Genomic DNA, 16,781 nt, shown 5'->3' on the forward strand with positions numbered 1-16,781 from the left:
CTGCTGCTTTTGCTGTGTTTTATTTTGTTGGCTCGTCGTCACTGTAAATGAGGGTTCCATTTGTACACTCTCAGAGTTATGGGGCCCTTGAAATTGAAATGTTTGAGAACCACTGTGCTACACTAAATGGAACAGAGCCTTAATTAGTATGATTGGTAACACCTGTGAAGGAAGTAAGGAAGCGGCCCAATTTCTTTCCAATATGGCTGCTGTGCATAGAGTCTATTGGGCCGTGTTCGGGGAGGAGAAGCTGGGCTGGGAGGGTGTTTTTTGTCACTGCACATACTCCTACAGTCTGGGGGCGGCAACCTGTCGGCAAAGGATTGTTGAACGGGAGGAGTAGGATGGAGGAGGCACTACTGTGCGTCCTCCCGGTGGGGGCTCCTCACTGGCAGGTGAGCCAGTGGGGTACAACAGCAGCGGCATCTAAATCAAGCAACTTAAAAACTGTCTAGGGGTACACACAAAAGCCTGAGTAGACGTTAAAATGACCCCAGAATTGTTTTAAATGTGAAATACCCACTTTAACGTTAACAAAATTGTACCCAAGCAACAGTACTTGAGTGAATGTACTTAGTTACACTTAGTTTCCACCACTGCCAGAGAGAGAAAGAGAGCAGCCTGCAGAGAGACGTCAGAAGTCGGCGTCCCATCCAGACAGCTCATCAGGAGGCGTTTGTTCATCAGCAGGGTATTTGTCAAAGTAGCTGTGGTCTGTAGGGCCTTTTAGCTGCAGTGTAGGAAACGCAAAATCATTACTAACCAAATAATCAAACAATCAATCAATCAGGGTTTTGTGATGTTATATATTGTCAGAATCCTCTTTGATTGTGTTTGTTTATGTGCTGAAACAGTGACTTTGAGAGCTGTTTCAACGTGCAACGTGAAGTCGGTGAGGCAGGTGGGTGAGGAGACTATTTTTGGATGATTCATTTCAACATCAACGGAGCAACTATTGAAGATATCTCACCAACATTAGGAGCTGCATCGTGTCAAGGAAACAACACAAGCCAAACCTCCACCAAAGTGTCAACAACCTTTTTGCTTTGCTGCGACCTACAAGGGGAGTGGCTTGTGTCAACCTATCCAACAGTCATGTCTGCTTCAATGCAGCCGATCCATCCTGGAGAGTTTAATTTGTACCCACAGGGTACAAATTAAACCACCCAATTGAACCGCATTGGGATCAGTAGGGGAGAATTGGATATATAATTGCTAATTGATTCAGTCACTTGTTTTACATGATATACAGCAAGGGTTCCCACACTTTTCAGGCTGTGACCTCCCAAAAATAGAGCCCCCCCCCCAGTTTGTGAACCACTGATATACAGTACAGTAAAATAGACAGTGTTAATTCATTCATTTGCTCCAAGAGTGGACAAATGTACAGGTCCATTTGGTTACTTTCATCCACAAATGAACACTGAGGATTTGCCTTGACTTACCTCTCTTTTCAGTGGAGATGCTAAAGACCTGACCTTCAGTCCCTCCCAGTTGAAACCATTAAACCACCTTTGGATACATTTAAAATAATGTCAGTGTTACATTGTACAGTTTTGTTTATGTGCGTGCGTGCGTGCGTGCGTGTGTGCATGCGTGCACACCACTTGAACCCTAGCATCCTAGGGAGGGAACATTCGCCCGTGTTGTGAGCTTGTAGATCTGCTATTTTTAGATATGAGATTTAGTGTAGAGATGATACATTCTCAATAAACGACATAGTTGTCGTTGACGGTTTTGAAGTGCTAAGTGCATAGGGTTTTAGTGGATATGTTTTATAATTATTATAATGTTATACAATGGATCCTCCTCACCTGTGCTTCTTGATGTCAGTGATTCCATTCTTCAGGTTGCCTAGACGCTCGGCAGGGTTTCGTCTGTAAAGCAGACGTTCGTTAGAGTGATGCTTTCTACATATACCTAATAAGCCTGATTTAAACTGCGTTGCATGCTGGAGTCACGAGCTGCCATTTTCCCACAAGTGGCTCTGTACCTGCACAGCTTTCGTATGAGGTCCTCTGGTCTCTTGGTGACCTTCTTGGGGAAGTCCATCTTCTCGATGCCTTTCAGGATGAAGGTGTACGTCATCATCTGGTCACTGCCTGAGAACGGAGGACTGTGGAACGTTAAGAGAGAAGAAAAGGGTGAATGGACAGTGGAACTTCAAAGCTACCCCCTCTATAGCTTTATTGTTCTACCCTGGATTTGAAACAGGGTCTCCTACACAATTGCGGACATTGCTTTACCACTGAGCTAATAGAGCCTGACTGAGAAAAATGTTGACCTTCAGGCAGTACCACTCTTTACAGCTCCAGTATCATCTACTACTGTACGGCCATATTGATGATGAACGCTTGGTTTACAGTGATTTCAAACTCAGGGCTTCAACCTAAATTCTGAAACTAGGGGGAATTTTCACAGGGGTTCTCTACCGAGTCCAATGAGTCCTTCCTTCAAGTGTTACCAATCATACTAATTAAGGCTCTGTTCCATTTAGTGTAACACAGTGGTTCTCAAACATTTAAATTTCAAGGGCCCTCATAACTCTGAGAGTGTACAAATGGAACCAAATTCCATTTGTACACTCTCATAGAGTTACACTCTGGTAAGGGGCTATTTGGAACCCCCCTCAAGGAACCATGAGGGTACCTGGACCCCACTTTGAAACCCACTGGTGTAGCAGTGTTTCCAATGTACGACAAGCACTTCAAAAGTTATGAGATAAACATCGACCAGTCAGGAAAGGGGGCGGGGACAATTTCACCAGGACTCGCCTCCAGTGGCTCTATGATGTCATGTGGTCAGTCTATGACATCAACAGACATAAAAAAAACAGACGGACAGACGGACAGACGGACGGACAGACAGATGGACAGACAGTGATGGGGCACTCCTCCGCAGTGCCCCATCACTGCAAACTCCATCGCGTCGCTCCTGCTGAGTAATGGCCGCTTCCCTAACGCAGACAAGGACTTCAATAGAACAACATCAGCAAGAGTCCACGAGCTGTTCAGGGCCCCAGGATGTGATTCCAACCTATCCATCAACTTCACGACGAAAGAGATCGATCTGGCCACACAACGCCTGAAGACTGGTAAGGCACCAGGGATAGACTGCATCCACCCTGAGTACATGAAACATCAAGGCAAGAAGGCAACTGACTGGCTCTGTTCCTTCCTTTCTACATGCCTCCAGTACTCAAAGCTGCCAAAGATCTGGCGTCGTGCTAAGGTGATCGCCCTGCCAAAGCCAAACAAGCCGAGCGATGACCCAAAGGGATACCGGCCCATCTCACTGCTGTGCGTACCCTTCAAGCTCCTTGAACGCCTCATCCTGGCACGCCTCACCCCAGTGATCGACCCCCAGCTGCCCAAAGAACAGGCTGGCTTTCGAAGCGGTAGGTCAACAACAGACCAGGTGACCCTTCTGTGCCACGACATAGAAGACAGCTTCCAGGCAGGAGAGAAGGCGGGTGCCGTCTTCCTAAACCTCACGGCTGCCTACGACACTGTCTGGTTGCGTGGGCTACATATGAAGCTTCTGGAGACCATCCCAGAAAAGCACATGGTGAGCTTCATAATGGAGTTGCTGAGCAACCGCAGCTTTCGGCTACACACCAGTAACGGCCAAAGCAGCAGGGTGAGAAAGCTCAAGAACGGTGTCCCGCAGGGCTCAGTGCTGGCACCGATGTTATTCAACATCTACATCCACGACCTACCCACAACAACATCAAGGAAGTAACGGCTATGCAGACGACCTGGCCATTTTGCTCAGCAAGCCATCCTGGGAAGCAGTAGAAGAGGGCCTCTCTGAGGACATGAACATTCTGTCTTCATACCTGAAGAACTGGCGCCTCAAGCTCAGTGTTGAGAAGACTGTATCAACAATGTTCCACCTCTACAACAAGTAAGCAACCCGTGAAATTAACATCATGGTTAAAGATGCCCCGCTACAGTCCCAGACCACCGCCCGTGCCGCATTGATACGCCGTCTAGCCGGTACTACGTGGGGAGCCACCACAAAGACACTGCGCATCTCCACCGAGGCTCTGGTGTTCCCCGCCGCTGAGTACTATGCCCCAGTCTGGAGCCGTAGCCCTCATGTGAAGAAGCTGGATGCTGCCCTCAACACCGCCCTACGGACCATCTCCGGATGTCTACGAGCCACTCCAACAAACCAACTGCCTGTCCTCGCTGGAATCGCTCCAGCAGAGGTCAGACGAGAAGCCAACAACACCAGCAGACACCTCCAAGGCTTCCTGGGTGAAGGCAAGATGGAGGGACCAGTGGAAGGCAGCAGAACCATCCAGGCTTCACAAATACATCGAGGACCCAGCAGATGTTCCTGGCCAGAACCTCCCACGCAAGGAGTGGACAACCCTCAATCGCCTGAGGACAGGTGTGGGACGTTTCAATGCATCAATGCACAAGTGGGGCCTCACAGACAATGCCCACTGCGAATGTGGGGATCCAGAACAGACTGTGGAACACGTTATGACCAGCTGCCCCAAATACCGGCCACCTAATGGTGATCGTGGTTTAATTGACCTAGGCAATGACACACTGGACTGGCTTGCTGCAACGGAGCTGAAGGTCTAAGGACATACGACAGAAGAACAGACAGACAGACAGACAGACAGACAGACAGACAGACAGACAGACCTGCCAGTGAGGAGCTCAAAGACCAGGATGCCCAGAGACCAGAAGTCCACGCTGAAGCTGTGGCCCTTGTTGAGGATGATCTCCGGGGCCACGTACTCCGGCGTCCCGCAGAACGTCCACGTCTTCTGACCGCCTTTGATCTTCTTGGCAAAGCCAAAGTCAACCTGGGGACGATTACAGAATAATATCACTACCACGTATACTGTACATCGTCTATGTTGGATGGAAACCTTGTATGTCAGGCACCCAGAACTGGTAGTAAGCAAGCTGATATTGTAGAGCCAACCCAAGGCCCAGCCAGGAGTAGAAAAGCGGCGCACCACCTACGTAGACACACTGCGGCGCGACAGCAGAGCTAACAACACTGCAGAGCTCAAAACCAGGAGTCCAGAGTTGGTGTTGGCTAGTCCGTAACTTTTCAGGATAATGTACAAAATAAAACTGTGTTCCAATGCATCCAATGTAGTTATTATTTAGTCACAAGCTCTTTTCATATTTAAATATTTATAAATCATAGAACGAGGTAGGATATGCACATCCCCACAATTCTTGATACAAAAATATTGTTTTTGGACCAAAACAATATTTACTTGGATCCCATTGGCTGATACAGATAATAATAATCTAAATCTATAAAGTAACTTATGTCTGCAGTTTTTGCATACATTTAGTAGAGTAAAAAGTACAATATTTGCCTCTGAGATGTAGTATGAAGTTTAGAAAAATAGTATGGTATAGAAAAAATTACATTTCCTCAAAATTGTACTGAAGTAAATGTAAGGTGTTTAGTAAAAGTTACTTTCCATCGCTGAACAAAAGGCACATTTCCTGCATACTGCATTTCATCCATGGTGCTTTCATGAATGGCTACGTTCTCACCAGTTTGATGTAGCCCTCAGCATCCAGCATGAGGTTCTCAGGTTTCAGGTCTCTATAGATGACGCTGTTGCGGTGCAGGTAGTCGAAGGCCTCCGTCACACACGCCACACAGAACTTAGCAGTGGGCTCGTCAAAACTCCCCCTGCAGGCCAGGCAATGAACGACAGCTATGAGTGATCAACCTTTAGGAGTAGTGGTTCTCAAGAATGGACCCGAGAGAGAGTCCATTTAGTTCAATTTATATACTCTCAGAATTAAATGAACACTGAGGATTTCACTGTGAACAGTACATAGACATTATTATGGATTCAAGTTGATTAAAATAGGCTATCTACAAGCTTACAACACGTCGCAGCGTGACGTGTTGTAAGCTTGTCGATTTTTCGGTTATTTGTTATTTTAAGATTAAAGAGTATTTGAAGTGGTCAAACTAGCAATAGAATGCAAGCTCAATCTTCCAGAGAATCCAAATGATCTCTCAGATATTTCATAAAAGCAGAGGTTAACCCTCTGGCGTCTGGTATTTTGTAAAAAAAAAAAAAAAGAAGAGGACTATCCTTTTATGGCCGACTTTAGCATAAATCTGCAATTTCTTGAACTGGTGGACTATGTCTACCAAAACATCATAATTCTAATTGTTCATGAAACACAGCGCTAGTGTGTGTGTGTGTGGGGGGGGGGGACTTGGCCAAGGAATCTTTTTTCAGCCTCTGAGACAGAGATTATTATAATAGTTCAGCGTATAGCTTTGTATCCCAGCTCTACCTGTCTCTGAGCAGACTCCAGATCTCCCCTCCCAAGCAGGCCTCTAGCAGCATGTACACATACTTGTTGTCCTTGAACGTACGGTACAACCTACGGACAGAAATAAATGACAAAGTTAAACTCATAGTCAGGGCCATTCTGGTCAGTTACGATGCTCGAGGCCACCTGTGGTCTCATCAAAACACGAATCGGCCTGCTACGGACGCTATACTTCATTAAAGACAGGTTGGGGCGCTCCTCTTCCCAGCTCTGAGAATCACCCTTCAGCGCTCTTAGCGTTCCATTGTTTTTTTTGGCAGAGCGCCCCCTGGGTGCTTCAAGCTACAGATAGTTTAACTTTTGGAGAGGTGCGCCGCTCATCAATCTCACGTTTAATCCTAGTGGCTGTGACTGACAACCCGGTCATTTATGACCTGACGTTGAATTGTTAACCACATACGGCCTTCAAATATAGTAACAAAAAAGCCCCATCAATGACAAACAATAGAGTATACAACAGTATACTGTACTAGGGGTGGGACGATATATCGATATCGCGATATATCGCGATACTTTCTCCCGCGATAAATAATCGATATACTGCCGGGAAAAATCGATATAAAAAAATAATAATAGTAATATTTGTTTTATTTATTTAGTTTGTGATACGTTGTTTTTCCGACTCTGTATTTGTGTAATGATGATTTTGAACTGTTTGGAGCTATTTTATGTGTTTATGAATTGAATACAAGGACTATCGTGATATATCGTTGGTGAATTTTCATGCAATATATCGTGATATCGCAATATATCGAATATCGTGATATTATTGTTATTGAGGGCCTAATATCCACAGATATCGTATTGTGAGATACCCATATCGTCCCACCCCTATACTGTACATCCCTATACAAATAGCCTGCACAATGCAGACAGGTCATGGCTGACCTGACGATGAAGGGACAGTGGACCTCAGCCAGGATCTTCCTCTCTGAGTGGATGTGTTCCTCCTGCTTGTTGTCCACAATGTGCTTCTTCTTCATCACCTTCAAGGCAAACGTGATGTCCTCGTTTTTCACCTTCACCTGCACGCGCGCACACACACACACACACACACACACACACACACACACACACACACACACACACACACACACACACACACACACACACACACACACACACACACACACACACACACACACACACACACACACTTCTTCATATTGGACGGTATCAGTATCTTTTTGTAGGCAGAGATTTTCTCCGCTGTTCCAGCCCTGTGGTTCTCAAAGTGGGGTCCGGGACCCCCTGGGGGTCCTTGAGTGGGGTTATATCTAGACACAAATATAGCATAAAAATGTAGCCTTTAAATCAGCTATTTGAAAACAACTGATCTACACACTCACAAGAGCTTGTAGATCTGCTATTTTCAAAACTCAGAGAATGTTTTTTGAATCATTTTAGCGACACAATTCTTGTATGGGGGGGGTCCCTGACAGAAATTATTTTCAGACGGGGGGGTCCCAAATACATATACATTTGGGGGGGGGGGGGGTCCTTGACATGAAGAAGTTTTAGAACAACGGAGAGAATGCTTTCAAAGTGTTGTTGGGGTCTCACCAGCTCCACTCTGCCAAAGCCCCCGACGCCCAGAGTGGAGATGACCTCCAGGCTCTCGAAGGGCATGGAGGCAGGGATGGACGACACTTTGTCCTTCAGCTGGAGGACATCTGGGGACAGGAGGTGGCTCTGCTGGCATGACACCGATCTCCTGGGGACACGACAGGGACAGTGGTGGAAGAAATAGAAGATTTTCGTTTTTACTTAAAGCTGCACTATGCAACTTTCCTCTTCTACCCCGGCTTTGGACCCGGTTTCCAGCACAAGTGCTGACATTTTTACCATTGAGCTAATAGTGCCTGCCTGCTTGCTCAGGGGATACATTGAATCTTGACCATCAGGTCAGAATTCATGTCAGATCCTGTGTCTAGGAGAGACCTTTGACACAATCTAAATGTCTCAATAGAAGAGCAGAGAGGCAAAATACAACCACCCCAATGTATAAGTTGTACTGTATCAACATACTCTACCATACAGATTGGACAAAATTACATTTTATTCATTAAAAAAGTCAGTATAAGGCATGTATTAAAATGTTTACTGTAAAGGAACAAAAGTATTGTCATAGATCTGCTATTTTTTAACAGCCAAATAAAATAGGGCTTAAAGGGATACTCCACTTTCAAATAAAATAAACATTTAAAAAATATATTAAAAATAAATGAAAAAGTAATGGAAAAATCACGGCCCCCTCACGCATTAGAGTGTCCTACTAATGTGTGAGGGGGCCGTGATTTTGGCATAACTTCTTTCATTTTTTTTTAATATTTTTTTTTAATGTTTATTTTATTTGAAAGTGAAATATCCCTTTAAGTGGTTAATGCATGTTTGTAATGATAATGTCAATCTGTAACATAACATTTATTGTAACAAAGTAACAATTATTTGTCAAATAATTGTAGTGGATATAATAATATTTGCCTCGGAGATGTAGTGGAGTATAAAGTATCAAAATTTGTAAATACTCAAGTAAAGTAAAAGTATCTCAAAAGTGTACTCAAGTACAGCACTTGAATAAATCGTCTCTGTCGGGTGGAAACCTCATATGTCCAAAACTATTACTTTTCAGGATTGAAATAAAATAAAAACAGCAAAAGTAGCAGATCTACAAGCTTATAACGCATTGCTTTGTGCTGCGTTTCGAGCTTGCAGATCTGCTACTTTGAATGCTTTTGTGTGACGCTGCAGTATGATCAAGTAGGGCATTCATTTACGAAACAACACAAAAAGTTAGAATATGGAGATAAGAGGTTTCTGCCCGACAGCAACGATATGAGACGTTTGAAAGGAAAGAAGCATCATAAGGAAGTGAAGCTCGTGTGTCAGAGCAGAGAACAGTACTTTGTGTCCGAACGACTCGTTCAAAAAATATAAATAACTGGGAAAAAGTGCTCCTGTGCTCCTCGGAGCAGAGGTCTCCGCCAGGCCAGGCGGGTTATTGTGGGCCAGCAAAGTTTGGAATTAAGTCTTTATAGAGGTTAGTGGAATCGCTGCATTCATGATTTGAGGCGTTTTTTTTCACGCCGATCGGTTATAGGTAAAAACACAAATCAGCTTGTTATAACGCCACCATGAGCCTGATTCAAAAAATGTAGGGTGGCATTTCTTCCTCGGCCTAGTGGCAATTGTGCGTGCAAAGTTTCACGGCAATCGCACGCCGCGTTCATGATTTGAGGCATATTCTTCCAAACTGACCACTCCTGCAAACTTTAGAAGCATTGGGCAGACCCGTCTTGATCACATGACTCTAGAGATACTGTGTAGAGTAATATCAGAAAATGTGTTTTGCAAAAATCTGCCCCCTGGTGGCGCTATAACAGGCCGAGGTGAACAATTTGTGGCAGAGGTTCTGCTCTGGCATCCGGGGAGCAAGGTTATAATAGTTTTGGATTTTTTATTATAGTTTAGTTTTAGTTAGTTTTGACACTTTTTTTTCTAATTCAGTTAGTTTTAGTTTTTAGAGCGGGTTTGCTAGTTTTTATTTAGTTTCTATTTTTGTGACAACACTTAGTTTTAGTTTAGTTTTTATTAGTTTTAGTGTTAGTTTTAGTTTTTTTTTTCATACTTTGTTTTTTTTGTCAGGTGCAGGATTCAACAGGTCAAAGTAAGTATTGTGTAATAAAAACTAAAACAAAAGATACCATTTAAAAATATATATTATTCAGTTACTGTTTGACAATCAACTATCCACACAACAGTCCACAAGATAGCAGCCTTAAGTGCAAAATGTACTGTGCCTGGTATAAATCAAAATAGCCATACAATATATGAACATAAACCCTTTCATGACACACACAGGGTCCAGGGGTCTCAGGTTTCTGAGGTGCTCAGAGAGGCTGCCTTGTCAAGGTACTCGCTATCAGTGGTGGAAAAAGTACTCAAATTTGTTACTTAAGTAAAAGTGTCAATACATGTAGAAATACTCTGTTAAAAGTAAAAGTCCGGAATTCAAAATGTACTTGAGTAAAAGCACAAAAGTATTGGTATCAAAATTACAAACAAAGGTAAAAGTACTCATTATGCAGAATGTCCCATTTCACAAGTTTTCAAAATGTAGGCTATAAAAGGTAAACACATCTTTTGAAAAAAGCAGATCTACAAGCTCACCAAAGCATTGTGAGCTTGTAGATCGGCTATTTTCAAATGGCCGAAATGAAGTGGGTATAATGTATGTTTTGTAATAATAATCAAAATACCTACAAAGTAACTAGTAACTAAAGTTTTCAAATAATTGTAGTGGAGTAAAAGTACCATTATTATCTCTGAGAGATGTAGTGGAGTAGAAGTAAAAATACAGAAAATTGGAAATACTCCAGTAAAGCAAAAGTACCTCAAAATTGTACTTAAAGGGCAAGACCACTTTGGTAGAGGTTTGGGTTGTGTAGCCTTGCCATGATGTAACTCCAAAGGTAGACAAGAAATGAAAAATAATTGCTCCATTAATTAGAAATTGATCATTAAAAATATGCTCCCCATTGACTTACATTGTACACTGAAACAGCTCTCAAAGTCACTCTTTTAGCCCATAAACGAACACAAACTAAGCTCATTCAGACAATATAGAACATCACCAAACCCAGTACTGTTTATTTTTTTTATAAAAATGTCAACTTCCTGATGATTTTACTATTTGAAGATCCGGATCCGGATCCGCCGATCCAGTCCAGGTTTTCTTTCTAATAAAAATAGCTAAATCAACAGTAAGTTAACATTTTTATTTAAAAAAAAAACAGTACTGGGTTTGGTGATGTTCTATATTGTCTGAATCGACTTTGTTTACATTCGTTTACATGCTAAAAGAGCGACTTTGAGAGCTGTTTTACTGTACAATGTAAGTCAATGAGGAGCATATTTTGAATTATCAATTTCTAATCAATGCAGCAATTACTTTTTATTTCTTGACCACCTTTGGAGTTACATCATGGCAAGGTAACTACACAACCCAAACCTCTACCAAAGTGGTCTTGCCCTTTAAGTGGGCTACAGTAGGCTACTTGAGTAAATGTACTTAGTTACTTTACACCGTGGTCCGTGGGTTTTTTCCCTTTGATAATTGCTCCACATTGTATCACCCGTTTGCACTACAAGGCAATTGTTATTGTCTTTCTTGCTGTTGTATTCAAATAAATCCCATATAGGACCATATTTGTCCCAACTTGTTTCTCCGTCGCCATTATAAAGTAACGTGCAGTGCCGTGCAGTCAGTCAGTCAGTCAGTGCTGCTCACGTGCTACGATGCAAATTGAAAACAACCGGAGTAACTCGCCCCAAAACACACTCGCCCCCAATTCTTTCGCGTACCAGTGATTCTAATACCGCCGGATTTGCCCTGGGGCGACGGTGTTTTGGGGCGACTACGTCAGCGGACCAACGGTGACTGCAACTGACGTAGAACTGCGCAGGGGAAATGAATCGAATTAATTTAAATCTAAAAGGCTTATAAATATTGACAAAAACTAAAACGAAGGGCATTTTGACTATCATTTCAGTTAGTTTTAGTTAGTTTTGTAAACACACAATATAGTTTCAGTTAGTTATCGTTTTTCTTTTTTCTTTTAGTTTTTATTTAGTTTAGTTAACTGAAATATTTTTTCACCTTTAGTTTTCGTTATTTTGTTAGTTTTAGTTAACTATAATAACCTTGCCGGGGAGTGGGTGTGCACAGTTTCACGTCGATTGGGCCTACGGTGCCGGAGATTAGCTGTTCACAGACAGATGGACGGACGGACGGACGGACAGGGTGCAAAACACATTCCAATGGATCCAATGTACAGTAACTAGTTATTATTTAGCTCTTGTTAATACTTTCCATTGGTTCAATATTATAAAGACTAATATGAATACAGACTTTCAACCTGGCGTCCCTATTTTGGGCATGTCATTGGAGGTGGAAAAGTTCTAAATGTTTCCAAAAATAGACAATGCAGACAGGTGCCAAGTACAGTGGTTCTAAAAGTGTGGTCCAGGGACTCTCCGGGTTCCTTAATGGGGCTCTAAATTGACCCTTACAAGTCTGTAACTCTGACAGTGTACAAATGGAATCAAATGGACCCTATCGGGTCCATTTGGTTCCATTTGTACACTGTCAGAGTTAAGATGGATGTTGAAATATAAAAGTTTGAGAACCACTGAGCTAGTACATCGGCTGTTTTCCCTACTTTTGTACAATATTGTCATATGACGAATTATAAAATAAATAGGGCATTAATCTTCTGCCCAACAGTGATGATTATGTTGCCACGATATAAAGAATAATACTGATATAACTTCTTCCATAGTGTATGGCGACCAGTTTGATCTGACCTTTCATCCATCACTCAGTGGAAGAAGTACTCTGTTTTTACTTAAATAAAAGTAGCAATACCACAACATAAAAATAGTTAAAAGGCCTGTATTCTAAAATGTATAAAAATGATATACAGTACCAAAGTAAAAGTACTAAAATCTTTCAGATTTTTGTCGCATTCCTAAGCCAATAATTTGACGACCGGCGGAAAGATGCTAATGTCTCCGGTAGGAGACTCAAAGAGCCTCCATTGAGTCTCCTACCGGAGAGTCCGCCGGTTACCAAATTATTGGCTTAGGAATTCAAAAAAATCTCCATTAATTCAAGGCTTCGTATGGTGTGTAATTGATAGAAAATAAGTCATTTTTGTGGTGAACTGCTCCTTTAATTGGTTAATGTACGTGTTGTAATAATAATTATATAGATTTAGTAACTTTGTAACTAAAGTTTTCAAATAATTGTAGTGGAGTACAAAGTACTTGAGTAATTGTACTTGGCTACTTCTCCAGCCCTGTCTGAAGACCTACTTGGCGTGTCTCTTCTTGTCATCACGGTCCAGACTGGCCACATAACCCTGAAGATACTTCTGCAGCTCACTGAAGGTCCCCACCGTCTGGTCAAATGTCCTGTAAGAACAACAGCAACCTAGTACGTCAACTCTAAACACAGCAGTACAGTATATAACCCATCAAGACCTGAGGCCGACTCTAAAAACGTATGTTGCTATATCAGTGGTTCTCAAACATTTTCATGTCAAAATTTTACATGGATTTGGCCGCGGACCCCCATCTCTATTTTGTTCCAGAGACCCCAAGAAGCAAAGATTAGAGTAAAAACAATTGCTTTCAAAATACGTATATATACAGTATATATGTTACAGGGAAATTGGCATTCCAGGGAAATTGAAAGGGGAGCGCTTGTTTTCACCGCCCACCAGGCAATTCTGTAGAACCAACGCTAGAGGGCAATGCAAGCCAGACATGAGCCCCACACCACACACGCACACATGCACACGCGCACAAACGAGCACGCACACACGCACACGCACACGCCTTATTCCATGCAGTTGAAGCACAAGGGGGCGAGGGGGCGGGGCTGGCGGGCTATGTTAGTGCAGTGAGTGGCAGTTGGGGCAAACGCAGTCCCCACAACATCATTTACGATTCTGTGCCTATCGGTACATAACTCGGACGGCGCTTAGTCGACTAGCAGACCATCGGCCGGTCGGCGCGGGCACTCGCGCCTGGAGGCGCTCGGGCGCGACTCCTCGGCCTCAAGGTCTGCTGAGTCGGCGCGCCTCCGTCATGGTCCAAAACTATACTTTATCGGCGAAAAAAAGTAGTCCGTGGTTGTTTGAAAAAGTAATGTCCCAAGCGGGAGTCAAACCCAGACTCCCAGTGGTAGTGGAGTTCAATGATTACCGAAGTGCGCCACTGAGGCCTCCTGGTTGCTATGTTGTTGTTGTCGTCGTCGTCCTCGCATCAAAGCCCCACCTCGCAGCCCCGCGCCTAAAAGCAAGTGCTCCCCTTTCAATTTCCCTGGAATGCCAATTTCCCTGTGACATATATACTGTATATAATTGTCAATATTTTTCAAAAATAGCAGATCTACAAGCTCATAGCGTGGCACGAAGTTACGCGCAATGAGCTTATATATATCTGCTATTTTTGAAAAGCCAAAGTATAAAATAATAGTTGAAGTGGTTAAAATGATTGTGATGCTATATTAACTACTTTTGCTGGGGACCCACTGGATTTAATGGGATTATGTTATTGCTGAAATCGATAGCTTGGTCACGAAGGATAGGGAAAAGGAAAACATCCAGAGCTTTTAAAAAAGTGAGGAATAAAATCACACTTTCCCCCAAAACATAAATATAATCTATATAACTAGGGTCATGGTTGGGAACGCTTTCCCCTTTGGAAATACAATATGCATTGTTCCCGTTGTACCAGGTTGTTGGCAGAGTACTTCACCATTATCATAGTACATGGAGAACAAAATACGGTTCCATGTATGAAGTGGGCATAAATGGAACTCAGAGGGACGGACAGAGATATTTGGATTTTCGGTTCTGGACAAGCATTGGTCTGACCGAATTCCCACAACCGCCCACAACACACGCTCAGTTTGAAGTAGATCAGTGGGCCGGTTACCATTATTACCAAACAAGCCAGACAGACATACAATCTATTCTATTCTTCCTCTTGTGTTCCTTTACAAAAAGAAACAAACAAACAAAAAACGTACACTTCAGCTTTGAGAGCCGGCTCCCAGCGTTCACCTAGCTCATTAAAACCACAAAAGCATCTGTGTCATTTTAGATGCACTATTCAAAAATAGCAGATATAAAAGCTCGCAGCGCGTCACTTGTACATCTGCAATTTTTTTGAATATTTTTACCGGCTCAAAGAGAAGACTCGTTGGAGGATGACGACAAGGATGACGACACAGCGTCGCTATTAACCGAGCACCGCGAATCTCCATCGTCCCGTTCGCCGTCGGCCGTCTTCCCCCTCACTGCCACGAACCAATACACGGCCCCGGCGCACAGGAACACGAGCAGCAGCACGGAGGTCATGGAGGCCGTGAGGAGGGCAGGTGAGGGGTAGGGGTTCGGGCGGGCCCGGGGGGCGACCAGCCTCCCTTCGGGCAGCATGGACAGGTCGAACAGCTCTTGCATCGCTTCGTGGCCCCGCACGTCCTTGGGCGTCACCGTGAGGTACCAGTACAGCCTGAGGATGGAGACCTTCTCGTTGAAGATATCACACTGGTAGGTGCCCTGGTGGTGATCACCGGCCACGGGGATGGAATAGAGCGCGTCCGTCCCGGTAGTCACCGTCTTAAACCGGCCCACCCGCGTGGTGTTCAGCCCCGCCGCAAACTTCCAGACCATCTGGACGTTCGGAGGCAGAGTGACGTTCTGAGGCAGAGTGAACGACAAGTTGCACCAAATCTGGATGCTCTTGTATTCCGTGACCTCGGTGTCCTCAAGGGGGCAGTCCACAGGTAATCCACAGGACTCGTACTTACACGACACGCAGTTGTACACAACGTTGTCGACCAGGAAGCCGCACGGATAGGAACATTCCTTGGCTCGAGGCAGCCGAGAGGCATTTGTGAGGAATATTCTGGCGGCCTGTTGCAGAATTGTGATATACTCCTCGGCAGAATGTTGTTTTTCGTTAAACACGGCTACCAGTGGAGTAATCAAATCTTGCATAATTCTCTTCAATTTGAAATAGTAGTTGGTCCCTACTCTGGCCGCCTCTTTGAGTTTATCATCGTAGTCGAATATTTGCTTCACTAACCCCACGCAGAACGAGTGGTTAGAATCTGGGGGAAAACGCTCGCAGAGATTAAAACGTATCATTGGATCATCGCCATCGGCGATGTTCATCATAAGACATTCGAAACAGCACAGAGAGGGATGAAGCAGGAATGCGGAATATAACACAAGGACTAAAAGTATCTTCCAGATCATCTTCATTTACTGGTTTAAAATGAAAATATATCATATAAATGCTAAATTATGTTATGACGTCATTGCATGATGACGTTGTTATGTAAGGATGTAAAAAACACATCATAATTCTTTAATTTACTGGTCCACTCTATGAAAAATAATTTACATTTGTGTTGTTGATGCTGAAGCACTTTTCACACCGCTAACCTCTTGAAAATAACATCAGTAACAGAATAAAACTTTATGCACACTATGCCCGTTGAGAATACCTGTTGTCAGAGTACCCACTGTATGTACCCTATCATTCCTATTCTGGGCCAAACGTTCAGCAAAAATAGCTGATGTACAAGCTCACGACACGTCGTAAAGAGAGGTATTGTGAGCTTGTACTTGTAGATCAGCTATTTCAGGCAAAAATATTTGGTGTAGAGCTGTGGTTCCCAAACTGGGGGTCGGCTCCAGAGGGGGTCCCCAAATTATTTTGGGGAGGTCCCCAGATGATTTAACCTCACTCCGTCAAATGGAAGAAGCTTGCGACACACATTTTGTTTCACAGCCCACTTCCATCTGAGACTCCGGTCGCAGAATCGATGACAGACAGTTTAATTTTTTCAAGCTACTA

At 43.5% G+C, this 16,781-nt stretch overlaps 1 protein-coding gene across 3 annotated transcripts in view; it reads right to left on the reverse strand.

Annotated features, from left to right (window-relative positions):
- Positions 1-634: 634 nt before the first annotated feature.
- The window catches only part of prkg2 (protein kinase cGMP-dependent 2), a gene marked incomplete at both ends in the record, with an annotated part of 32,706 nt that continues 16,559 nt past the window's right edge, over positions 635-16,781 (reverse strand). For all 3 annotated transcript variants that reach the window (XM_080432389.1, XM_080432388.1, XM_080432387.1), the window contains 10 exons: positions 635-730; positions 1,446-1,512; positions 1,815-1,877; positions 1,994-2,116; positions 4,662-4,825; positions 5,541-5,682; positions 6,306-6,395; positions 7,233-7,369; positions 7,908-8,058; positions 13,221-13,319. In XM_080432389.1, the coding sequence (XP_080288515.1) occupies positions 635-730; positions 1,446-1,512; positions 1,815-1,877; positions 1,994-2,116; positions 4,662-4,825; positions 5,541-5,682; positions 6,306-6,395; positions 7,233-7,369; positions 7,908-8,058; positions 13,221-13,319 (1,132 nt within the window). The remainder of the gene's footprint in view (positions 731-1,445; positions 1,513-1,814; positions 1,878-1,993; positions 2,117-4,661; positions 4,826-5,540; positions 5,683-6,305; positions 6,396-7,232; positions 7,370-7,907; positions 8,059-13,220; positions 13,320-16,781) is intronic.

This window comes from Gymnoscopelus braueri, assembly GCF_963280865.1.
Source record: "Gymnoscopelus braueri genome assembly, chromosome: 7".
NCBI classification, from domain to species: Eukaryota; Metazoa; Chordata; class Actinopteri; order Myctophiformes; family Myctophidae; genus Gymnoscopelus; species Gymnoscopelus braueri.